Below are 27,534 nucleotides of genomic sequence, written 5' to 3' on the forward strand. Positions count from 1 at the left end.
AATCACTTCCGGGAAACAGCCGCGAAGAGAGGTGTGCACTTCCGGGGCACAGAAAATGAGGATCATTAAAGGTCAGTAGGCTCGCAGGTGACGGCCAAGTAGCGTTAAAAGGTACGCAGGGATTAAAACAGTTCTCTAGGGTCCACATCCTAGAGAGGTGTGGACCTGTCTCTAAACATCTCTCTAGGTACTCGAAGGTAACATAACTCTAAACGAGCAAGTCTTGCCTGCGCTGGAGGACGCTCCGATCTAGCGGCCACGTTAAGTAGAGAACTTAACCTAGAGCAGGCGGAGCCGAACAGACGCCTGCGTCGGCGCGATGACGTCACATACCTGCGCGGGAGGCGGCACCTACCCCTGCCGCAGGACTTTACTGGGCAGGCTCGCGGCGAGCGTAGCCCGGCCTTCGTAGGCGGAAGAGGGTTGAGTGACGGTCCAGCCCCGCCTTCTGGTTAAAGGGACATGTTCAACACGGAAATGTCCTGGGGCTGCATTGGTACGGAACCCTGGGGCCTAGCAAGGGCCTGGAGGGTTGTGGTGTGCTTCTGCGAGACTGATGCGGGCACCACCCCGGCACCGCCGGCCTCCAAGCCACCGGAGGGCCCTGAGCCTGTGCTGACCGGGCCTGGCCTCCTGGATGCTGAGCACCCAACCTTCTACCCCTTTGATCCCCATTTGCAGAAATGGAATCAAAACTGGGGCCCGGCCCCGGATCGATGACCGGGACTCAGTCTACGCGGACGCCAGCGCGGCCTGCGGCGGCCGAGCCTCCTGCCCCCACAGGGCCTGGCCGGGTGCATCAGAACAGGCTGTCTTAGGTCCCTAAATTCGAGGCCCTGGCAATGTGCCTGATCTTGGGGTCTCTGAATGGGGCCCTTGGGCCCCCAGGGAAACCCTGAGACCCTCAGAATGGACAGCCTTGTGGAGGCACAATTTCATTCAAGTGGGCAAATTGTGCCCACTGAGGCATAGGAAAACATATGATTTTGTATTTAGATGTGTTGCAAGTATAAAGTGGCGTGGCTGATATTGCATGGAGCCTTAATTTGCCTTCACCAGTCATGACCTCAGTTTGTCTTGAGATACTTGGCAAAGAAATGTATTGCATTGTTGAGTGATTGCTTATTGCGTTACTGAATAATTGTATTGGCGTTTATAAAAATATGGGTGCTCACAATAGAAATTGGGAAGGGGAGTACGGAGCTATATTTGACATTTTCTGATACACTTACCCAAAACAAATGTGTTTTTCATTTGGAATTTTATACAGTCTCTAATAATTTTCTCTTTCCATAATGGTAGCGCCACCCCCACCCTGCAAAACGTTTCAAAGGGTCAAGAGAAAAGACCAAATGCCCTTGCCAACTGTAATTCTACATCTGTTTCTTGACAAGTAATTAAATCTTAGATTGCATAATAATCTATGTACCGAATAAATGTGGAATGTTGTAATTTTTTTTTTTTTTGTACTGTTGAAGACGGGTCAAGGTGAGGAGAGAAAGAAAATGTTTCTTTGAAAGATTCCTGTGTTTAATTAGAATTAATTGAAACGACTGTGCTTAAAACAGGGGATGATGTTAGAAGAAAGCCTTGGAACAATGATGAGCATAAGACTACACAGTACCTGGTAAACTATTCCAACTTAACAGCATTTTTGTTTTTTGTATTGCCAGTGCTGCAGCTAGAATGAAGCACATCAACTTGTCATTTGCAGCGTGTGGATTTCTGGGCATTTACCACTTGGGGGCAGCATCTGCACTTTGCAAACATGGCAAAAAGCTTCTGAAGGATGTCAAAGCCTTCGCTGGTGCTTCTGCAGGATCCTTGGTTGCTTCTGTTCTGTTAACAGCACCAGAAAAAATAGAGGTAATTAAGTAGTAACTTAGGCTGTGTTCCTCATCAAGAAATTAAGACTCAAAGGCAAACATGAGCATTGACTCAACTAAGTTAACACTGCAGAGAAATGATCCTTTGCCTTGGAAACAAAGGATTAGGACTTCTCTTTTAAAATGTAATCATTAGGGATCTGTGCTCTGGTTGTGGAAAAGATTATTTTGGGTGACAGTGAAATAAGGAAATAAAATGCCTTATATTACTTTTGAGTTTTTATTTATCCTTAAGATTCTAGCTCTGTTCCTGTCAAGCAAAGAATATTTGTTTCTATGCTCATGAGAAAAGCATGGGGCCTGTTTTCAAGGTCATGAACATGTGGGCAACAAGTCTGTACTCACTGCTACTTAGAAATAGATATATGAATTAAAATGTGGGCATGCAGTTTCTGTTAAGTGGTATAGGAATTTAATTCCTTTTTAATTCTCACAGTAAGAGGAAGCTCTGAGTTCCAAGCAATTTATCCAGAACTAATACAAATGAGTCTTCATTAAGTATTTTATTTAATGCAATCTATGTTTTAAAAATCTGTTTTCTGCTATCCACACAGTGATCAATCATTTGCTGACTGTGAGAGCTGGATTCTGTAGTTGGAGAATATTATATTTGTTAATCATTACATACTCTAGCAGCTTTGAACAATAACGAAATAACAATTTAACACCCTCATGCCCCAGAATGAATTTCAGTCACATTTAAAATTCCAAAACTATGCAATTTTAAACATCAAAATCTCATTGCAGATCTGTTGTGAGCTGCTTATCAAAGGGAAGCTAGGTTTGAGGCCAATCATTCAGAAATCCACATATCTTCCTGTCTTTATATGATTGATTTACAGGGAACTAGAAAAGTGATTTCAAACTGCAGATTACACAGGATGAGAACCTTAAGTCATGCAAGGTATACATGAGGTTGGAAAATTTCCCCTAAACTAGCAGAATCATATGCTTTGAATTACAAGCTACCTCCTTCCCATAACTGTGTTTCATTTTTGAAGCAGAGGACTCTCAGGGCGTCCCTTCTTCCTTTTTACTGCAGTCTTTCCTTCAGCTGTGGCAAATCCTGAGCTCTGGAGTTACGTAGACTTGGTTTCTAATTCTGAGCAAATTAAAAAATGTATTGTATGATTTAGAATTAACCTGATTTGGAAATACCGCAATAATACAGCCACTTAACTGAAATTCTGCCATGTTGAGACACTGAATAATTTACCTGAATTGGAGACTTGATATTATCGTATTCTCAGATCAATTTACCTGTTGTTATTTATTTTTTGCACCAAATGAGAGGCTGGGTTGTGTTGTCTGATGGTATTGGTATGATGAAAAGGTGTCTTTATCTGGTGCTCCCATGGGAAGGTGGAAAATAATTTTCTTTGTTTCCTTGGGGCATCCTCATTTGTTCTTCAAAATAATTTTTCAGCCGTAGTAACCTTTCGACTTAAGGTTATTTTATTTCCTTTATTTTTAGCATTTGAAATAATCTACCTGTAGGATAGCCTTGAGTTTTTTTAGCAAATGTTTCTACCTACTCAGATTTGTGTTCGCTCAGTTCTCACTGATGGTGTAAGTTCCTCAAGCTTTTTACTGTTGTGACAAATACATGTGTAATTAATCTTGTTTTGAGCTTATGCCTGAATAATTAAGAGGAGCACCTGATGCTGGGCATATTTTAGGTGGTAGGCAAATTTAGACATTGATATGGAAGAGCTCAGTGCTGCAAGCCTTTCCTCAGCCCTCACAATTTGCAAGGAAGCCATGGTGCTAGACTCAGTGGGGATGTCAAAGATGAATTGGTCTAGGATATGTAGAATATTGAATATAACTAAAATTAGTACAAAGAAATAGGCTAGATGGGCAGTCTAGCTCAGTAAAATGAACATACATTTGGTGGGGCTACCGCCATTTCTCACCTAGAAGCTTCCTGCAGCCTATATCCATTCAAGCTCCTACACTCCACCCAGCTCATGGCACTTAGAGTGGTGTCACCCAAAGGCACATCTGATCACTTCATTGCCCCCTGCCTGGGGCAGGGGCTCTCTGTTGACTTAGGATAATGTGGCCCAGGTTTCTCAGCATGCATCACAAGGCCCCATGTGACTTAGCCCTACTTGTGGCACACCACAGGGACACATTTCAGCTCTGTGCCCCTCTCAGAGTTGTTCTTGCTGTTGTTTTTACTATCCTCTGCTTTCACCTTTGTCCCCTGTCCCATTCCTGTTTATATTTAAGTCCCAGCCCGGGTATCAAATTGGAGGGAAACCTTTGGCAACCTATGAGGTTGGAGGTTGACACCCACTCTATTCATTTTGTGTTGCTACTTTGACAAAGGACTTTCAAGTTCGTGGCTTAAAACAGCATGTGTTTATCATCTTCCAGCTCTGGAGGTCATAAGTCTAAAAGGCCTCACTGGGCCAAAATCAAAATGTCCATGCTCATTCTCTCCAGAGTCTCCAGGTGAGAATTCATTTCCTTACATTTTCCAGTTTCTGGAGGGTGCCCAGACACCTTAGCTCCTAACCCCTTCCTTGATTTCTAAAGCCATAAGCACAGCATCTTGAATCTCTCTAACTCTGGCTCTCCCACCTCCCTCCTTCCCTTACAAAAACCCCTGTGATGACATTGGGCCTACCCAGGTTATCCAAAAGTATCTCCTCATCTCAAGGTCCTTAATTGCATCTAAAAGTCCCTTTTAACATGGCAGGTCTCCTAGTCACGGGTTCTGGGGACTAGAATGTGGACATCTTTGTGGGGAGAAGAGAGACCTCTGCAATAATATAGCCACTTAACTGAAATTCTGCCATGTTAAGACATTGAATAATTTACCTGAATTTGAGACTTGATGTCCTCATATTCTCAAATCAGTTTACCTGTTGTTATTTATTTTTTGCACTAAATGAGAGCCAAACACACCTCATGAGGGCTCTCATAGCCCTCTGTGACCTGCTTTTGGAGGCACTTAGGATTCTCATGAGCACAGATTCTTTGTATCTTGTCCTCTCCAAATCCCAGTGCTTAGCCAAATCCCTGGTGCCCAGTTAGTTGCTAAATTAATTCATTATTTAATACAGAACAGACTTGGGTGCAAATCCTGACTCTGAGACTCATTTTTAATGAAATATTGGGACAGGCACTTGAACTCTCCAAGCCTCCGTTTTCTTATCTGTTAAGTGGGGTGGTTATACCCACGTTGCAGGATGATGTGAAGATGAACTGACAGTGTCACCTCCGTGGATCCCAGTTCAGGGAAGACACGAGCATCCCTGAGAAACTTTATAAAATACCAGTGTCCAAGATGAATCTCTGAAGACTCTGATTCAGTCTGTGCAAACCATAGACGTCACCACTCCTATTTCTGTCACTGGTGCTGTCATTTGTAATCAACTCTGTTGTAGGGTTGTAATCAAACTGCTGCTGAGACCACAAAACTGGGGTAGGAGAGAAGGTTAATTGCACTGAGGAAACCTTTTGAAGAATGTGCTTAATTAAAATTCAGATTGCGCCTTCAAGGATTTTTCAGATGAGGGTAAAGGCCATTTAAGGTGCTTTACAAAGGAAAAAAACAAACAAACAAACAAAAAAAAAGATTAGGATTTTAAGAATGTATAACTTGCAAAGGGCCTGAGAATGGTGGGTGAGGCCCTGGCCAGGTGGGGAATTTGCACACCTTTAATGATGTGACACTCTACATTTGCTGTTGGGTCTATAGAATCTCAAGTTTTAGAAGTGGAATGATTTCTTTCTCTATAACACATAGGGTCACTTCTTAATTTTCTTTTTCTAGGAATGTAGCCAATTTACCTACAAGTTTGCTGAAGAAACCAGAAGGCAGTCTTTTGGGGCAGTAACACCTGGTTATGACTTCATGGCCCGACTAAGGTATACAGAGTACATTTTGCCCAAAAGTACATGAAGACAGAGTGTTGACGACTCTCTGTACAAACTGTGGCAAGCTCAGCATTCTCTCTTGTAAAATATTTACAAGGCATTCAATAATTAAAGGTGAATAATGCAGATTGCTTTTTCTTCTTTAGAAGTGGAATGGAGTTGATTCTTCCTTCCGATGCTCACGAGCTGGCTCAGAACCGACTGCACGTATCCATCTCCAACACCAAAACCAGAGAAAATTACTTAGTCTCCAGTTTTTCCTCCAGGGAGGACCTTATTAAGGTAACAGAGCTACATTTCCCATTTGAAGAAATCAGCAAGTGCTGATTTCAATACTTCAAATAAAGTAATGAACATTACCACGTTCTTTAGATCCTGTGTCTCTTATCAGGCCCGATAGATGGTTAAGTGCTCAGTAAATTACGTGTTTGATGAAAGTATTCACCAGGATCCCTCCTGAGGCTGCTGCCTCATGATGCACTGTGATCCAGAAGCTCCTTGTACTTGTCGGTGTTTTCGTTCAATATTCAAATCTCACATTGATTATGTGAAGCAAGTAGCTGGTGAAGTTTAGTAACAATAATAATTCCTGAAATTTATGTAGCAGTGATGTAGGGTTTTTAACATGTACTCTCTTATTCAATCCTTCAAGTTCTTCTGTAAATCAGGTAGGACAGGTGTTATTGTGACCCTTTTATGTTTTTGTTTTGAGATGGAGTCTCACTCTGTTTCCCAGGGTGGAGTGCAGTGGTGCAATCTTGGCTCACTGCAACCTCCGTCTCCCAGGTTCAGGTAATTCTCCTGCCTCAGCCTCCTGAGTAGCTGGGATTACAGGCATGTGCCACCATGGCCACCTAATTTTTGTATTTTTAGTAGAGACAGGGTTTCACCATGTTGGCCAGGCCGGTCTTGAACTCCTGACCTCAAATGAGCTGCCCGCCTCAGCCTCCCAAAGTGCTGGAATTATAGGCATGAGCCACCGTGCCTGGTGCCTTTTATGTTTTTAACAGAGAAGTGAATGGAAAGATTTTATGTGATGTACATACCTATGTATCCAAGATTATCCTGTGTGGCAATGGGAGCCAATTCTGGTACCTGGGTCTCTTAACTTTTCAATCTAATCTTCCGTTTTGTTTCTTCCATTTTGTTCTATTGTCTTTCAGTCCAAACACATTTGAAAGTTGGTTGGTTGAGAATTCATTATCTCTGGGAAATCCTTCAACTGATTGATTTCCAAATAACAGTGTGCTTACTGTGGTAATGCACTGAATATTTGTAAGGTAGAAATGGTGTACTTCTCTTGAAATTTTTTCTTGTTTTTCTCTCTAGTGCAAATCATAACAAGCTTCAGGTAATATAGAAAATGTAGATTTTGATACAGCAGAAAGTAATGGGTTGAGAATGAGTGGTAAAATCCCATCTATTTGGACACTGCCATTTGAAATACTTAATGAAATGTTGAATTGACAAGTAAAATTACTTTGCCACTTAATAGTTTAGAATATTTTTCCTTGATGTCCCTATTATATCAGTCTCTCACTTATAAATTAAGAGTCTTTCTATCTTAGAAAAAGGCATTTTTCTATGATTTTATTACAATATTATATAGACTTGACAGTGTAAAGGGAAGAGCTGCGCAACCCATGCGAAGTGGTCCTAAGTCATCCATGTCCAACACAGACATAGAAGGCTTGCGGTGGGCAGACATGTATCTTCTTGTTTACCTCAGAACAGACTGTGTGCTCTTGTGACATGAAATGAGGGGGATTCTGCCCCCAGCGCTCCCTTTCTCACAGAGTCCATCCCTGGCTTCTCTGTCTACAATGACAGAACTCTTAGCCCCTGATCTTCCTATATCCCATCCTGATTTACATATCACTGTTTAGCATGCTACCTCTTTTACTGCTGTCTTGGTTAGCTTGTGTTGTCCATCTTCCTTCACCAGAATGTAAGCTCCAAGGGGCAGGGATTTCTCTGGTTTGCTCACTGCCGCGGTCCAGTACCTGCCTCACTGCCAGTCGTTGTATAGGCATTTGGTAATATGTGTGAAACAAACGGATATGAACCAAGGTGCCATCTGTTACACTGGCCCGATTTAAAACAAAAGAAAAGAAAGAAGCTGGGCCTCCATACTCTATGACCTGGGCAAAATCACAGTTGGTCGGGGCCCAGCTGGGACTGTGACCCATGTGTCTAGCATTCTTCCCTAACTATACCCCATGCTGGATAAAATCCTCATCCTCCCAATCTGTTCCTTTTATGTGGTAGACAGTAGAATGACACCCAAAGGTGTCCTTACCCTAATTCCCAGAACCTGTCCAGATGTAACTTTACCTGGCAAAAGGGATTCTGTAGATGTGATTAAGTTAAAGGTCTGAGATAAGAGGATGATCCCGTGTTATCCAAGTGGACCCAAACTAAGTACATGAATCTTGAAAAATGGACACCTTTCCTGGATTCTGTATACCATTGCTTGTTTTGAGATGTAGGAGCCACATACCAGGGGAGCACAGAGGCTTCTAGGAAAGCAGTTCCCCACTGACAGCCAGCCAAGAAAAGGGGCCCTCTGCCCTGTAACCTGTGGAACTGAATTCTCCTAACACCCTGAAGGAGAGACACATTCTCCTCTACAGCCTCCAGAAAGAGACACAGCCCTGCCGACACCTGGATTTTCCCCAGTGAGACCCATACCAGACTTTGGATCCTCAGACTGTATGACAATACTTTTGTCTTTTTTGAAGCAGGTAAATTTGTAGTAATTGTTATAATGGAAATAGAAAACTATTGCTGTTAAGTAAACATGACGTTTTTCTAGTTCCTTTGTTTTGGATAATAACTATTCAGAGAATTGCTGTAATTACTTGAGTTCATTGAACAGAAGAGAAATTGTTGATATAAATGTGTAATACTTTGTAAGGAGAATATTGAATAATTGACATTTATTCTAGGTTCCACAAGAAACATTCTACATGTTTAGGAGGATGTTTTAACATTTTTCAGAACTAAAAAGAAGGAAGGATGAATAGTTAGTTCCTTGATAGCAGATGGTGACTATCAAACTGTGTGAAACCTATGTCTAGAATACTCATGAAGCATTTAGCAGAAAAGAGTGAGAGGGCAGAAAGACTAGGGATGATGGAGCAAAGGAAGAAGCATGAAGGGGAAGTAAAATAAACCCCTGCCAGGTAGGGACATAATCAAGTGTATTTGTTCCAGTGAAAGAAGAGGCCAGTGGGAGAATGTTGTATGAGGTGGTGCCATGGGAGGATGGTAATTCTAATCTTTTTGGTTGGGGTTCAGGGAGGCTGCCTGAAGGTCACTCCACTCCCCTTAGATGGAGATAGGAGGCTCCAAGTTCCTGAAGCCATGTACTGAAGCAGCTCAATGATGGGTAGCTGTGGGTATTCCAGGGCTTGGCATACCTGGCTCTGAACACACAGCCTGGGGTCTTGATATGGTTTCTCTGTGCCCCCACCCAAATCTCACCTTGAATTGTAGTTCCCATAATTCCCATGTATTGTCGGAGGGACCCAATGGGAGATAATTGGATCATGGGGACGGTTTCCCCCATCCCATACTGTCCTCATGGTAGTAAGTAAGTCTCAGAACATCTGATGGTTTTATAAGGGGTTTCCGCTTTTACTTCTCTCTCATTCTCTCTCTTGCCTGCTGCCATGTAAGACGTGACTTTTGCCTTCCACCATGATTGTGAGGACTCCCCAGCCACATGGAATTGTGAGACCATTAGACCTCTTTTTCTTTTTTCTTTTAATTTACCCAGCCTCGGGTATGTCTTTATCAGCAGTGTGAAATGAAGTAATACAGGTCTACTTCTTAGTATCTGGATATTCTGTAGATGGAGGGGATGTGGGATACAGAGAAAGAGACAGTTGATTAAAACTCAAGATAGAGTAAAAGAGTATAGGACAGCATGAGATACTAAACACTGATTATTTTTACCTCCTTTAAACTTTTCTCCATGTATTTTCTGTGTTTTTATCATTAACTCATTTATTCTGCTACTTAATAGTTGATTTTTTTTAAATGCCTAGTTTTTCATCACCCACTAGCCGACTGATGCTGTTCGTTACAGAGTCCCTATGTACCTGAAAATCCAACTAGAAACTTGTAGCTTAGAATGTGTGAGTGTGTGTGTGTGTGTGTGTGTGTGTGTATTTTGAAGTCTTTTTGAATGCCCTCAAGGATGATTACTTGTTTTATGAGCGTCCTGGTGATCATGTCTAGGCCTGTTGTTTCCTAATGTTGTCCTCTTGGACTGATTATTTTTGAGCCTCAGTTTTCTCATCTCTGAAATAGAGTAATTTGCACAGTAATACTAACTAGTGTTGCTGTGTGGAATAAATAAGATGATAAAGCATGTGAAAGTGTGTTTTAAATGGTAAACCCATTTATACGTGCTGAACGGAGCCAGTATTTCATAAATAATGAACAAATAACATAAGTCACACACACCCCTGCTCAGTGCCCTTGTATGAATCTGTCATGAAATTTTAAAGCTATGTTAAATCACAGCTTTTTTTTCTTTAGGCTGAATAGGACTTACATTTTCTTATCATTGTTATTCTTTACCCACTTACTTATCACCTGTCTTTGTGAACAACATGCCAACTGGTATCTATAATACTTCAGGAAATGGTTGCTCCTGAGTTTTTGCCACCGTTAGGCATTTGATTTCACAGCTCATCATCATAGGCCTTCTTTTTTAAGAGAAATAATTTTGTGTGATGATTCATACTTAATTTATCTTAATGAGCTTCACCGTTAGTGGCATGGAAAATCACTCATTTGATAGCGCCAATGCTAGTTGACTGTTTTCTTGGAACCCTTGCTGACTGTGTAGTCCAACCATTCATTTTATTTAGGGTTGAATTTCCACAGAATTTTGAATCTTATGTCCGTGGATATTTAACTCAGTCTTTTCTATTTTATAAACTGTTATAAGACAGATTCAGGCCTTAAGGCATTCCTTTGTTCAGAATTTATTAGTGCCAACCATTCCCCTCCTTCCTAATAGTGACTACACTGACAAAGGGAAACACAGATGATGTCTGCTACTCAACTACTTGAAGGCAGCCTGCAGAGGGGAGATCCCTTTATAGAGTTAACCAGAGCTTCAGAAGGCCCCCCTCCAAAATCTTGTCTTTATTTTCCATCTATCTGAGAGATTTATTTTCAGGTGCCACACTCAGAAAAATATTCCTTCTAAGGATCAAATTCATGACCCTTTATGTCTGTGGGCACCAACAGATCAAGACCAAGCTGAGATCAGTTCCTTCAAATGCAGATAATTTATGGGATGGAAAAGAGTCATGGAGGGGTGGTGTATACCCACCTAACCCTGTCGTTGGTGGACTCTGGGGCTCTCGGCGAGTCTCAACTTCCTGGAGCCTTGCTTTCTTCATCTGTAAGATGGAGACCTTCAGAACAAGGTCAAGTGAAGTATGTATGAAAGTATTTCATCAGCTCTTAGGTACATATCAGATGTGCATGGTCACCTTCAAGTGCCTCCACTCTCCAGACATCCATCTCTTTATACCATACGTTATTTAGCATGATTCCTTCCTGATTCCTCTCCTGGTGTGCCACAATACACATTATGCCCTGAGTGTCAAGTGTGTACATTTTACATACCAACTCATTCATTTCAAGTTCCAGATTTTATTGTGAGTTGTTTTTCTTTAGAAGCATGCATGCAACTAGGAAATCCAAACACATTTTAATATTAGCCTTCAGCAAACATAACTAGAGAGATGAGCCCCTTGGTTAAAAGAAAGTCATATGCCACCTCCAAGACTGAACAGAAGTGATGTGTAATTTAACACTGCCATGGTGTGGTGGAGTTCCACTACTTCCCTGAATTGGTACAAATCATTGAATTCTTCATGTTTAAGACTGATGCACAAGTGTTTTCTGAAAGAGTCTTTTGACACTTGTGAATGCTGTAGGATAGAGGTACCCAGGAAGCCTTTCCTGCACAGTAGTGTCCTGACCCTCTTGGGAAAAAAATTGCCCTGTCTCTATTGCTATGATGTCCTGAACTTCTTTGCATGTGTGAGAATGCTGTTAACAAGATCCTCTCACATTTAGCCTTTTGAAGGTGAAATAAGAACTGAATTTAAGATTGGTCATTATCTTGGAAAAACTGGGGAAGATAAATTTGAATCTGTCTTTGAATTTCAACTACACCAGCAGGTTCTGTATAAGCAGTTAGATTCTCATTAAAGTCCACAGTAAACTTTAGGCATAAATGAAACTTGTTGAGAATTTAATCCCTGAGGAAGCTAGGCCACATAATTTTCTAAACACCTCTTTTCTATAAAATGCAAAATGAATAGAGTCAATCAGAACGTGTTGGGAATGCGCACCTGGCAATGTTTTATACTGTTGCTAGAGGAAGTCACTAGCTCTCATTTTTATCATTGTGTATATAGTAAGAACACAAATCAGTAGTTTCACATATGTCCAACATTTAAAGCTCTGTACCAAGTGATGGGGTGTGAAAAGTATATCCCTGCTTTCTACATGAGCGTTCTCAACCACAAACACTGCACTCCTGGCAGTGGGGGCCCAGATTATTCCCCAGATAGTTATTTCTTTTGATAGCTGTCTGTGCTTGGTAGGAATTTTAGCAGCATTCCCGGTCTCTGTTCAGTAGATGCCAGCAGGACACCCCCCACCCTCCACTCCAGGTTGTGACAGACACATTGCTAAATGTCCCTAGGGGGTAAAATCACCCCCCCACTGAGAACCAGTGCTATAGACATGTTGAGGTTCATTGGCGAGGTGAATTTCACTGGGAATATTGTGAGGTGAGATACACTAAAAGCACATGTTTAGGCATAATATTTTATGACATGACCTTAGAATGTCAGTCTTTATCTCCTTTCTTAGGAAATCCTATTTGCCTGTAATAAAATGGCAGTAAGCTGACTACAAATAAGAAAAGCTGCTTAGCTCTTAACTATCTAAAGCTAATTTCCCCACTAAACTTCGTTTGATATACAAATCATCAGTCCATATAAAGGGAGAGTCAGCTATGACAAAAACAAATACATTGATTTGGAGGAGTGACAAGTTATTTCCAGTTCACTGCACTTTTCATATCATTCAGAAGGATTCTTACTGTTATTATCTGTAGGAAAGTAATTGGATAGCATTTTTCATCCAAATATCTCAAAATAGTTCCAAGCATTAACTTGTGAACTCTGCATTATACTTTGACACAGGGGAAAAGAAAAAAAAAATACTTCTAAGGTTAGTGATTTTTTTGCAGGCCTTGTTTCTCTGCAGAATAATGAAATAAATCATTATATTTATGGAGTGTCTTTTGTTCTTTAAAGACCTCTAAGTACTGTAATTTCACAATATGTGCGCTATCTACAAATTGTACTAGTTATTGCTTTGCAGTGTTGCATTTGCTGAATAACTTCATTAAATAGCTACGTTGTGCTTGCAAAACATACCCAGAGTCTGTGATTATTGTTTTAAAAGCATAGCCAATTGATGATAAGGCCAGATTTAGTTAGGGTGAACGCAGTTACCTTAACTGTAAACAACCTTTCTCTGAAGCCAATGATGCCATTGCTACCGGTGAGCTGAGAAGGTTGGAGTTGAAGATACTTGCTTTCTGTCCTCTCTTTCCCATTGATTTATTAAGTGAGCTTCATCAAATCACCTAAGGTGCTGCTCACTCCTGCTTTGCCTCTTTCTGAAAGAGACATGGTTGCTATAATGTCACAGTATTGCATTATGTGGGCCATTTAAAGCTGAGATTTTGAGAAGAATGTCTTGGTGCAGGCATGTGTGCATTGACTTTTTGTAGAAGATTGACAGATCTTATGTAAGGTTGTTATTATGCCTTGTAATAAATAAACAAGCACATAAAAAATAAATAAAAGTGCCTGCTTTCCTTTGGGAAACAGTGCTGCAAATTAGCATGCTTTCAATATTTCAATAAACAAGCGATGGAAATAGATGTGCGTAAAATTGACCAAAAGATGAAAAAAGACCCATTGTGATAAATCTGACATGTATACATTGGCTCTGGTAAAAATATACATTTTATATTAAAATAAATTGGTTCCAGGGGCAGTCTCAACCACTTACTAGCAGAGAGACCTTTGAGCAACTTTATCTTTTTGAGACAGGGTTGTGAAAGAATTAAATGAGAAACTGTATTTGAGGCAAAGTCTACTTCATGAGTATATGACCTGTGCATTTGCATGTGGATCCACCATCCAAAGGGCCTCACCATTGGTTTAATGCTGTGCTCACAACATCTTAATATTCTCCATACTTTCTGAACAAGGGGCCGTGCATTTTTATTTTGCACTGGACTGAGAAATTATTTAGCTGGTTCTGGCACCTAGCGCCAGCATAGTGCAACAGAATCCTTTCACACGTGGCTATTTCTTACCTTCTTTCCTGCTGAAGTCCCTGTGTTGTGCTATTACCCTTGAATTTGCCACTACTGAAACCTGAGGCCGCAGAAACTTCTTTGGGCACTTGTTAGGAGCCTGTTGCCGTAGGAGCTGTTACAACCAGGCTCTGTGCCTTTGCAACCAACATGCCAACAACAGCATTGGGCAACCTCCTTTAGTCCCACTATTGAGATAGGTGGAAGAGTGTTGGGTGTGTCCATTCACATCACAGAGAAGGGAGAGAGATACCCAACAAATGTTTGTTGAGTATTAGCTTTGCCAAGGGCTGGACATACAAGGAGGGACACAAGTCCCTGTCCTTTCAGTGGGTTTTTTGGTAATGAGGAAACAGGAGACATGTGCAAGGAAGAACCACTGCATAAGAAAGCTATGGAAATTCCCTGTACATGGTGCAGAAATAAACATGGCAAGAGTGGGTTCCACCTGTGTCAGGTCGCAGCTCAAAAGAGGATTTTCCTGTGGAAATTGTTAGACTGGTGACTGAGTCTGTAATTTAGTTGCAGAGTTCAGAATAAATAGGCTTTTGAGAGCTGACCCAAAAACCATACCTATAACATTGATTTTTGGAGGAAATGCCTTCTGAGTTGTAAATAATTGTAAATGGATAATCTATAAGTCAGCATTTGAGCCATAATCCATTTCTGAATAATGTATGATGAAAAAAAATCTCAGCTGGGCACAGTGGCTCACGCCTGTAATCCCAGCACTTTGCGAGGCTGAGGCGGGCAGATCACGAGGTCAGGAGTTCGAGACCAGCCTGACCAACATAGTGAAACCCTGTCTCTACTAAAAAAAAAAAAAAAATCCAAAAATTAGCTAGATGTGGTGGTGCATGCCTGTAATCCCAGCTACTCAGGAGGCTGAGGCAGGAGAAGAGCTTGAACCTGGGAGGTAGAGGTTGTGGTGAGCGGAGATCACACCATTGCACTCCAGCCTGGGCAACAAGAGTGAAACTCCGTCTCAAAAAAAAAAAAGTCTCATGAAATCTTTGACATCAAACAGCCATAGAGTCTTTCACTTACCATTTGAAAGATTATAGCTTAAAAAACATTCAGTATCTAATGCTATATGTTTTCAAATAGAACACTAGTGATTTGGAATCTACATGGCAAAATAAAACATTTACATTTCAGAAAAGCTATCAGAGTCCAACTTCTTATGAGGTAAGGAACTGTAGTTTACTAAATGACAATCTTTTTCAACTTTTTAAATGGGAGATAAATTATAATTGGTGTCACTGCTTGCCAGGGCTCCATTACATATCCTGACCACATCCCTGGAACATAAAATGTGTCATTCCCTTTGCAAATCCTGGTGACATAAATGAGAACATCTCTGAGCTGTGGACTAACCTCCCCTGTCATAATCAGAGGGGTTTGTTCCTCCAGAAAGTAGGAATGCACTGATCAGAGATCAGGCATATATTCAGGATGAATAAATTACATTTGTTTTATATATATGTAATATATATCTTTTTTCTTGTTTTTATAGTGTATGATAGAACATTACAAATAATTTACTTGTAACTTTTACATACTCAGAAATTTAAACTTGCCTTAAATTTCATTTTGTAATAACTTGCTTGTCTACTATTAAAATGCTGATTTTTATCCAGGTGAAGTTGATTGATTCAGTGTGTCAACTTGTACCTATCTCTTTGGAGTCTTTTCAGATATTAAAAGCGTTATCTTTTATGTAATTATGTACAGTGCTGCACTTGAAGTCTGGGGGTTATTTATTTAGATTTTGCTAGTCAATACTACATCAAATGTATTGTCTGAATGTTAATGCCTGTAGTCATGAGCTGCTTCTTTATTTTATCCATCTAGGTCCTCCTAGCCAGCAGTTTTGTGCCCATTTATGCAGGACTGAAGCCAGTGGAATACAAAGGGCAGGTAAGGTTGTAATCACTGAGGAATTACTGTCCTCCCTATATTAATATGTTTCTTTTGAAACATCCGATTTCATAAGTATTCTAATGGCTCCAAATCGGTTTATGTGTTTTTTCCTTATAAATAGCTTTGTTTCTCTTTAAGAGGGAAAAAATACAGGGCTAGTGGTAACTTATCATCAAAATCTCATGTATGGGAATGATTGACTGTGATGCTCTTGTTTTCATCTTTATAAAGTGTGTGTGTGTGTGTATATGTATATGTATATGTATATGTATATGTATATGTATATCTTTTTGTTGTTGTTACAGTGAACGATTTCTTTTTTCACCTAGTAAAGTCCTACTCACAGCCCCTTCTAAGCAGAGTTGTACCACCGTCAGGGTGGGAAAGGGCTTCAGGGCTCCACACCTTGTCTTCCCCCAGACAAGGCAGCATAGTTTCCTTCCAGCCTGCCCTCAGCCCCTCTGCTGGGGGACGACCCACTCCTCTCCAAGGCGCTCTACTTACCCAGCCACTTTGATCACTGCAAGGCCCAACTCATTTTGTTTGAGGAGAGTACTCCTCACTTAGGGCTGGCACTTAAGACAGGATGCCAGTTCTTTCAGGGAAATTTAGACATGGGCATCCATCTAAAGTCTGCGCTGAGTGTGACCCAGCTTCCTTCTGTGATCTACGCAGTTTGTTCGCGTATTCACCATTCTACCCGAGGAAGCTCGTCCACTGCATTCAGCCTGAGCATTTTATTCTCAAATATGGTGTCTATTTCACACATGCCACAGACATGTATTTATAACCAAATATAGTATCTATTTAACATATACCAGATACATGCATTTTATAATTAGATACAGTAGCTATTTAACAGGCACCAGAGATGTGTATTTTATAATCAAATGCAGTATCTATTTAACACATACTAGAATATGCATCTTATGATCAAATGGAATAGCTATTTAACACATACAAGAGTTATGTATTTTGTAATCAAATAGAGAATGTATTTTATAATCAGTTATCTAACATGTACTAGAGATATGTATTTTTTAATCAAATATAGTACCTTTTTAACACACTCCAGAGATATATATTTTATAATTAAATAGAGTAGATATCTAGCACATACCAGAGAGATATATTTTATGATCAAATAGGGTATCTGTTTAGCATATACCGGAGATATGTATTTTATAATCACAGTATCTGTCTAACACATACCAGACATATATATTTTTTAATCAAATATAGTACCTATTTAACACATGCCAGAGATATATGTTTTATAATCAAGTAGAGTAGATATTTAACACATACCAGAGATACATATTTTATAATAAAAGAAAGTATTTATTCAGCATATATCCAATAAAATATCTATTTAGCATATATCAGAGATCAGGCATATATTCAGGATGAATAAATTACATTTGTTTTATATATATATAATATATATCTTTTTTCTTGTTTTTTTTATTGCATTTTAGGTTTTGGGGTACATGTGAAGAACATGTAAGATTGTTGCATAGGTACACACATGGCAGTGTGATTTGCTGCCTTCCTCCCCATCACCTATATCTGGCATTTCTCCCCATGCTATCTCTCCCCAACTCCCCACCCCCTACTGTCCCTCCCCTAGTTCCCCTCTATAGACCCCAGTGTGTGATGCTCCCCTTCCTGTGTCCATGTGTTCTCATTGTTCAACACCCACCTATGAGTGAGAACATGCAGTGTTTGATTTTCTGTTCTTGTGTCAGTTTGCTGAGAATGATGGTTTCCAGGTTCATCCATGTCCCTACAAAGGACACGAACTCATCGTTTTTGATGGCTGCATAGTATTCCATGGTGTAATATATATTTATTAATAAAAGAGTACATACAAAGTGTTTTAACCATCATTCGTTCATTCATTCATTCACCCACTCAGTTTGAGGGCCCAGCACTAGGCCTGTGCTTACGGAATTGACGGTCTCACAACAAAAGAACTGAGTTTTACAAACCCTTTGGCTAATAGAATTGAGGCAGTGTCTCTGTTTTCATCTCATCAGTACTCATGATTGTCTTTCCTTGAGCACTCCTGAACTTTGGAGTTTTTCTTTTTTCTCTAGTACAAATCATAACAGGCTTCAGGTAATATGGAGAATGTATGTTTTGATACAGCAGAAGGTAATGGGTTGAGAATGAGTGGTAGAATTCCATCTATTCAAATACTGTCATTTGAAATACTTAATGAAATGTCAAATTGACAAGTAAAATTACTTTGTCACGTAGTAGATTAGAATATTTTTCCTCCGTGTTCCTATTACACCAGTCTCTCACTTAAAAATTAAGAGTGTTTCTATCTTAGAAGGAGAGGCAACGGGTAGAGGCTCCAGGTTCTCTTATAATATACACTTTCTTCTTCGTTTGTAACAGAATCCCAGTTTTTATGTGGATCTATGGTTGTGTAGCTAGGTTATGTATCCCAGCTTCCCTTGAAGTTAAGTATGGCCATTTATTTAATTGTTGGGCAATGACATGTGAGCCGAGTAACTGTGGGACTTAAAAGTACAAGGAAGGTTATATACCTTTCCATTTTTCCTGTTGCCCAGAACTTAAATATGATTACTAGAGCTATAGCAGCTGTTGTGCATCATGAGGTCCAGGATCAATCCCTGAAGATGGCCAAATAGTCATCTGGAAATACCCAGGTCCTAAATGAGTTGAGGAGTCTACCTTTCCAGCCTGCCTTCGATATTCCTGTTACCAGAAAAAATAATAAAAACTTCTGTTAGTATCATATTCACCGGAATCCAATCCTATCTGCTGTAGGGATTCTTACTTCCAATTTTACATGTGAGGAAATTGAGATGTAGAGACATCAATCTACACTGAAGTCACTGAGCTTGGAAGCGGGCAACTTCCCCAGGATGGTCCTTAACGTTTCTGTCTTTGCTGTGCCTCTTGCTCCACTTTGCCCTTCAGTTCTTTTCAAACAATGCTTTCCTCATTTTCTTCCTGTCCAGCCCCAGTGCCACATTGTGGGTGTGTGACAGGAAGACTAGCAATGTTTAAAAGGGCACGAGTGAGGTATCCGAGTTTCTAGTGAACTTTCCATGATGTGATTGAGTTCTTTGGACATGAACATAGAGTGACAGCCACAATTAGACAGCAGGGAATGCACAGGCCCAGAGCTGTGAGGAAGATGGAAAGCAACCCACCCAAGCCCCTTGACCCTGGACAATGTCCCAGGACTGTGTCTTGCTGATCATGTGGTATCTATGCATAGGAGGCACATCATAATTACTTGTCTAGTTGAACCTTATGTCTCCTGAAAGCATTCAGTTTTCCTCTGTTGTTTAATGGAGTCTGCAAAAAGGGGGCCCCACGCACATGATTGACAGAGAGCCACAGCAGCCTTGCATTGTTTATAACACCAGAAAGCAACAATTTACAAGTGCCATTCTCTGCTTAACACTAACTCTCCTTAAGCCCGATCACCTCCCACAGTCTAATAGGGTTTCCATGCCGAGTTGTTTTCTAGAATCTTTCCTTTCCATTTTCAGGGAAGTACGAATGTTGCTTTAAATGCAGTGTTTTACTATAGGTATAAGCTTTTTATGTGATTTAAATTACATTAAAATTTCAGTTGTGCTGAATATGTGTCTCATTTTCTAGATTTTAATGTTTTCATAGAGCTCAGGTTTTGATATATTTGTTGTCTTTCATTGTTTTTCTGAAGTGAGGAAGGTAGAGGTGGCAGAAGGGGAAAAAGTGACTTAGTGTTACTTATATTTGTGGCACTGAGTCAGGAAAGGCAGAGAAAGTGGGACTCAGCCAACAGGGGCAGAGTCTATTCTCTTCACTTGTGACTTTTGTTAAATACATAGACCTCCTGATTTCTACATTGCAGGTATTACTAGATTTCATTAAGATATATTTGTGGATCCAATATGTGCATTAAATTTTTTTTTATTAATCACTTAGAAGCATTGTACTTTAATAACACTTAAGCTTAACTTCAACCACAGCAAATACTAGTATGAGTCCTTTCAAAATCCTTTACCAGTGGTTTAAAGAGGAATGATATCTTTGAAAATTGCTCTTTTTTTTTTTTTTAACCTGGGCAACATGGAAAAACCCCATCTCCACAAAAAAATACAAAAATTAGCTGGGCATAGTAGCATGTGCTTGTAGTCCCAACTACTTTGGAGGCTGAGGTAGGAGGATCACCTGAGCCTGGGAAGGTTGAGGCTGCAGTGAGCTATGATCACACCATCACACTCCAGCCTAGGCAACAGAGTGAAACCCTGTTTCAAAAAAAAAAAAAAGAAAAGAAAACTGCTTTTTAAAAAATGTCATTTAAAAACTTTCTATAGCTTTCTCTGGCTTCATCTTATGACTATTTGGGTACCTTACTTAAAGTACATACTCATTAATAGATGAATCAGTGAATGAATGGAAATAAATTGAAGTTTAGTCCTATATTTTTCAGTAATGATTTTTCTTTACTACATATGGACTTTTTCCAATGGTAGAATAAGCCACAGGAATGTTCATACATTTAAGCCATGTTTTCACAGATTTTTGTCAATTTGGAATAAGAATGAGAATTTTCAAGAGGAATTCTTAACTCACTTGTTTTAAGAGATAGAATTAGCATTGGCGGGTGACTAAAATATCAGAATAGAATCATCTCCAGAACTGGCAGATGCAGATCAGAAGAAAAGCTGTAGGATTGGCTGGGCGCAGTGGCTCATGCCTGTAATCCCAGCACTTTAGGAGACCGAGGCGGGCGGATCACCTGAGGTCAGCAGTTCAAGACCAGCCTGGCTAACGTGGTGAAACTCCATTTCTGCCAAAAATACAAAAAATTAGCCAGGTGTGGTGGCTCACATCTGTAATCTCAGCTACTTGGGAGGCTGAGGCAGGAGAATCGCTTGAACCCAGGAGGTGGAGGTTGCAGTGAGCTGTGATTGTGCCATTGTACTCCAGCTTGGGCAACAAGAGCAAAACTCTGTCTAAAAAAAAAAAAAAGAAGAAAGAAAAAAGAAAAGAAAAGCTATAGGATTTTGCATTGTTTGCTTTCGTTTGAGTTGGAATTCAAGTAATATTTTGACTCTGTAGTATTACAAGATCGCTTCTTGGCCTTTTAGCTAAGTTTAAGTGAATACTATTACAGGAACATGAAAATGCCCCATTGTATTACCCTAGTCCATGTGGCTTTGGCATTATGGGTCATTTATCCTTTCATTATTGCAACTTCTGTTGGAAAGAGAATTGTGGAATACTCCACATAACTGTGCTTTTGTATAAGGTTGATCCTGTGCTCCTTATACATTTTCCATGGAAATGCAGCTCTGTCACTGTCATAGCAAACAGTGGTAGCTGGCCTTGCCACCAGCTAGATTTGGCTGGATGGAAACCTGGATATAAATTTCTAGTTATTCTGAAATCGATGCTCTTATTTTTCAGTGACTTTTTAGACTTCTTGCATTGTCTGTTTAATTTTTGAAACAACATGGTAGTCCTCCAGGAAATATTTTCTATATGGTGTTTATAGATGGTCAACTGCTAAATAACCCTTTCGAGCCTTCTCAAAATTAGATATCTGGAGTCATCATTTTTAATCATCCTTCACGCATGCAAAAACCAAGAAAGCAATGCACCAAGAATCAATACTTAGTAGAGGTTAGCATGGCAGGTTTCTCAACCTCTCTTTTGGAATTGTATTTTTCTTGTCTTTCTTTGATTAGAAAACCTCATCTATCTCTTCTCCCTACCATAATTGGGAGATTCTCACCTGTGTCCAAGGAGATGGGTATCTCTTGGTCTCTTTCCCTCCTATTTTAGGAATTGCTAATCAAGAGCATTGTTGGGCGTGGCTATCTGTAGGCTATCTCATGAAAGCAATGGAGATATGATTGCAAATATGAAATTATCGTTCAAACCACATTTACTTCTCTCTCATTCCTCAGAAATCAGTTCTCATTTGCCTTGCCTATAGAGCATCCCTGAATTTTACAGTGTGTGAGAAAAAAACCTGAAGTAAAAAGACAACTCTATCCCTTTTTGCCTGTATATTCCATAGCAGTAGATATTTTATTCTCTGTAAAGTATCAGGTAGTAAATACTTTCAGCATTTTCTCTGTCGACACACCTACTCAACTGTGCTATTGTAGAGGGAAGCAGCCGCAGGCAATATGTCAACAAAAGATCCTGGTCATGTGCAAGTAAAACTTTATTTACAGAAGATGGTTGGCCGACCATAGTTTACTACCTCATGAACTATAGCAAGGAAACCTGCAAACCTCAATTTCCTCTTCTGAAACATGAGGGAACTGAATATACGAGCATGACCTTTCTACCTTATAGAGTTCTTGCAAAGCGCATGTTAAATTATACGTTTGAAATCACTTTTAAACTATTAGGCCCTGTGCCATGGTATTTATAATAATTACAGATAGCAACATCTCATTTATTCTTCCTGCAAAGTATTTTTTATTCACTTGTTTTTTGAGCAAAATATACCTTAAGAAAATGGAGCCCTACATTGAAGTTCTATCACAAACATATTCCCAGCATCTACCACACATCCAGACACATACTGGATACTTAGGGATCACTTTCTGAATGAACAAACTGGCCCTTTCAGTAGAGGTTAACTTGTCAGGTCCTTTAACTTTTCCACTTATATTATATAATAGCAGTTACTTGAATTCATAAGATATGTTCTCGATAGGTACCCATAACACATCAATGTATAAAGCAAAGCTTAACAAGTACTGCCAGATGAATATTCTAGCCTGTTTAGGTGTAACGGGTGGCCTTATCTCTTTAGAAGTGATTCCATGAATTCTAGTTTTCAGTGCTGTAACTTTCAGAGAACAATCACAGTAGATGTCTGCCCCACAATTGGGCATGAGGTTTTTGTTTTGTTTCTGTTTTGTTTTTCTGTTGAGCAGTTGCTCATTTCTATCTCTAGGACTTAGGCATTGACTTGAATGTGGAACACACTTCGAATATGGTCAAAGATTAAAGAACAGTTGGTCTAGCAGTGGGACTGAGAGGTGGTCACTGAACGGCCTGTAGCAAGCATAATTTTGAAACTATTTTGCTCTGGAATTTTTATGTACTTGCCCTCCCTTTTCCTTTGAGGATGATGGTGCTGTGTGATGAAAACTGACAAACGTACGAGAAAACTCTAATGGGGTAGACCAGCAGTTGTTTTTCTTAAGGACAATTTTGGAGTCACAGAAGCTCATGGAAGTAGCTACCAGCATGTAGAATGCTGCCCATGAAGCAAGAAGGTGGGAATGACTCATAGCCATATGTTGTGAACAGCCAGAGAATTCGTGGACAGAAGTATTTACTATGCAAGATTTAAAATTATCAGTAGAGCATAAGATATAAAATGTTTCCACTTTTAATTGGGAGGTTGAAGAATATTTGTTGTTGTGATGGTTTGTTTCCAGAAACTTTGCTGAAATCTGCATGCCCGAATGAATATGTGGTTGTCCTGAGTGATACAGTTCATGAGAGCATAAATCAGGAGTAAGAGGTACCACATTTAGCATATCTGAGCAGTGGGGCTATAGCATCAAGGGTTGTGAAGGAGTTGGTATGATTGCAGGTTTAATCAAGAGATTTGATAAGCTGCTATACATCTCCCTTGTCATTTATCTAATCAGAATAAGCTAACAAGAGTGAACAGAATTTGGAAAAAGAATTTTCGATTCCCTGAAACAGCAGTCATTAACCCCACAGTAAATTAGAATGCTTTTCAATTTAATGAGCCAGATTGCCCTTCTTTTCATTAAGTTGAATAAATCAGAAGAGCTGTTACTTAAAGTTGTATATCTTTAATTTTTCTTGATGAAACCTATATGAATTTTTACATCATTGATGACAGCTTCTGTTGACAACATGAAATAATTTTGGAAGCTGTCTTTCTTTTCCCTTCTGGGTGTTATCCTATTCCAGAATTTGATATTTACACCTAAAGCAATCAGGGAAAAAAAGCAAGTTCTGGGACAGAACCAGATATTTTGGAGCCTTTTTTTGCAAGCCTCCCTTTTAGATTATACATTTATATAACCAGCTATATTTTATGTATACATATGGGTACATATATAAACAGAAGTAAATACACAAACACATAATATACATGCATATACACATACATATATGAATATATGTAATATAATACACAAAACAATATATCATAATTTTTATATTCTTTTAAAAATAATGACAATATGCAAATTATCCAGGTCAGTTTTATTTTAATCCAGTCTACTTATACTCTTTCTTCCACCAAAATGCAATTCTCTCAAAAGGAATTTTCAACCCATTTTTGTCTTTTGTTTACTTTTATTTCCTTTAGAGGGGCTTATGGCTGGCCAGAGCCTTTGTAAATAATGTAATACCACTCACTTTGTCACCAGCTTTAGAAATAAACACAAATGAGAAGTACATGAAAAAGACACATGGGAAGAAATGAATGCATGGTTGTAAGGGAGTTGAGAACATTTTATTTTGACCTGTTTCTCCCCTTCATGCCACCTTTATGTTGACTAACAGACGTTTTATCTGCATTACATTTTACACATTCAAGCAAAACTCAGTTTACAAACTTCACTAAAGATACCTGCATACAGGACTCTTAACCATTACCAGATTTTTTTTTTTTTTTTGGTATATTATCTGAAAGCCATTTTTAGTAACAGATATAAGTTAGACAATTTGGACGTTATTTCCCTGTGTGTGTTTATTGATTGCTGTAGCTGATCATGTGAATACATCAGATCATGGCTGCATTGAAACTGGCCTTGGAATAGACAGCAAAAGGGATATTGCCTGTATGGATCTGCTGTTACCATTTCTCAGTGTGCACTTCTGTAGAGCTCAGGGCCGAGGCTGCACACACCTTGAGCACCTCATTGTCCATCCTCTTTGCCCCATGACTCTTTCATTTTCTTCCTTGGGAGGCTTCTCTCCTCCACCTTCTCCATCACTCACTCCCCTATGGGGTAGACTTGAGAGTGCTGAATACCTACTAAGGAATATTTGTTTTTTATGTAGCATTCCCATTCTTTATGACTTTAGGACATACCCCTTGCTTCAAGAGCACAGGAAGCACTTTGGAATTAGAAGCATTTCTAGTTGCTGTGTTTACTTTTTAAGTTTGCCACAGAAAATGCCAGTTTCCAATTCTTATGATAAAAATGGAACTTCCTCTGGTGGTGGATATTTTGTTCAGCATCCACAGTAAATCTGACATTTTAGTTTGATTAAATAATGAGCCCCAATCTAATTATACGTGGCTTCTTAGGCCTGCACTCTAATCACTAAGAATTCAAGTCTTACAGACAATAATCTAGTTAAAGCTGTTAAACATTTGGAGAGATATCCCGATTCTGTCCAGAGTTATTCTTATATTGGTAAGTGATATGTGTACCAAGATTTGTTTTACCTCCAAAACAGATTCCCAGTGGGAATAGTCCTTTAAATGGCAATTTAAAAGCATATCAAAGTTACACATATTATAAAAGCTGCTTTTCTTTGTGCAGTATGTGTTGTTGACATGTGCTGATGTGGGATGTTTCTTTCCACAGAAGTGGGTGGATGGAGGCCTCACCAACAGTCTTCCCATCCTGCCCGTGGGCCGGACAGTGACCATCTCCCCCTTCAGTGGACGACTGGACATCTCCCCACAGGACAAAGGGCGTCTGGATCTGTATGTTAATATCACCAAGCAGGATATCATGGTGAGTAATTATGTTCAGTGGTATTTGAAGAGTCCTGATCTACTAAAAATTCCCACGGAATTCAACGTGTTTCCTAAGCACGGGAAGCTCATTGATAATTGTAAGTAGGAGTTTCATCTTCTCCATACTGTGTCGTTTAATACTTTACAACATGTGTCAGGCATTGAGACTTGGGTTCCTATGGACTATCAGCATTAAGTCTTTTTGCTGCTTTTATTTTATTTTATTTTTTATTTTTATCATCCCTCCTACCTTAGCCTCCCAAGTAGCTGGGGCTATAGATGTGCATCACCATGCTGATTTTTTTTTATCTTTTGTAGAGATAGGGTTTCACTAGGTTGCCCAGGCTGGTCTCAAACTCCCTGGTTCAAGTGATTCTTCCACTTTGGCTTCCCAAAGCACTGGGATTACATACATGCACCATGCCTGCCATGTTTGCTGCTTATTAACTGTCACTTCTTTTTCTCTACTTGTTTTTCACTTCAATAAACTTGGTAGGCTATCAGAGAAATTTTTTTTCTTTGAGACAGGATTTTCCTCTGTTCCCCAGGCTAGAGTGCAGTGGCAAGATCATGACTCACTGCAGCCTTGACAGCCCAGGCTCAGGTAATCCTAGACCTCAGCCTTCCAAGTAGCTGGGACTGCAGGCATGTGCCACCATACTCGATTTCTTTTTTAAAAAATTATTTGCAGAGATGAAGTCTCACTGTTGCCTAGGCGGCTCTAGAACTCCTGAGCTCAAGTGATCCCCTGCCTTGGCCTCTCAAAGTGCTGGGATTACAGGCCTCAGCCACTACGCCTGGCCCAGAGCAATTTCAAATAAAATAATTTATTTGCTTAGAAAAATGGAGGTAATGGAATACATAAAAATAGTGGAGAAAAATTTAGGGACCCAAATGAATAATTGACATAAAAATACTGATTCCCTTAATCCAGTCTAATAGTTTTCCACCCAAAAATGTACCCAGACATTTTTGGTTATCATGTCCCATTGTTGCTACTGGTGTCGGTGGGTAGAAGCCAGGAATGGTGTTAAACACCCTCCAGTGCACAGGACTGCCCCAGAACTAAAACGTCGCAGCCCCAAATGTCAGCAGTACCAAGGCTGAGAAACCCTCCTCTAGTGTAATAGTGGAGGTAACTTCTGAAGTTTAAATTTTCCTGCTGATTTTTGTGTTATTACTAATTGAATCTGTGATAAGAAAACCTGGATTGTAAATATAGTGTATATTTACCTGTATGGCAATGTTCTATAGGATAAATTTCGGTCTTTCTATTCTAGTTGTCCCTCACAAATCTGGAGAGACTCAACCAAGCCCTTTTTCCCCCAAGCAAGAGGAAAATGGAATCTTTGTATCAATGTGGTTTTGATGACACTGTTACATTTTTACTTAAAGAAAATTGGTTTGAATAAAAAGCTTAAAAGTTTGTAATGCAAAACATGTTTCAGTTTTTGATGGAAGTTTCTAATCAAATCCTTTTTAGAAAATATATCAAGACTCTCAATTTTATGATTAATCTTCATAATATTTGTGTTTATTTTAAATATTTGAATTATTACTTAATGCAAGGAAATAAGAGGCACTTTATTAGAATTTGACAGTGTTATTAAGAAGGATACACTTAGGTGATAAGGAATCATTTTTGGTGAATAGTC

General features: G+C 39.6%; 1 protein-coding gene across 4 annotated transcripts; it reads left to right on the top strand.

The window, feature by feature from the left end:
• On the top strand, nt 1-27,305 carry PNPLA4 (patatin like phospholipase domain containing 4). 4 transcript variants are annotated; one of them, XM_012437571.3, is made up of 7 exons: nt 1-71; nt 1,674-1,866; nt 5,674-5,768; nt 5,924-6,059; nt 16,069-16,134; nt 25,725-25,877; nt 27,160-27,305. In XM_012437571.3, the coding sequence occupies exons 2-7, from the start codon at nt 1,687-1,689 to the stop codon at nt 27,289-27,291; spliced, it is 762 nt and encodes a 253-aa protein (XP_012292994.1). In that variant the 5' UTR covers nt 1-71; nt 1,674-1,686; the 3' UTR covers nt 27,292-27,305. The 4 variants fall into 4 exon arrangements, with proteins under 4 accessions (XP_012292994.1, XP_012292995.1, XP_012292993.1 ...); XM_012437572.2 differs by having other exon boundaries at nt 53-111; XM_012437570.2 differs by lacking the exon at nt 1-71 and adding an exon at nt 422-496.
• Nucleotides 27,306-27,534: the final 229 nt, after the last annotated feature.

Source organism: Aotus nancymaae, unplaced genomic scaffold, assembly GCF_030222135.1.
Source record: "Aotus nancymaae isolate 86718 unplaced genomic scaffold, 86718_ANA_hifiasm-v0.15.2.pri h1tg000058l, whole genome shotgun sequence".
NCBI lineage: Eukaryota > Metazoa > Chordata > Mammalia > Primates > Aotidae > Aotus > Aotus nancymaae.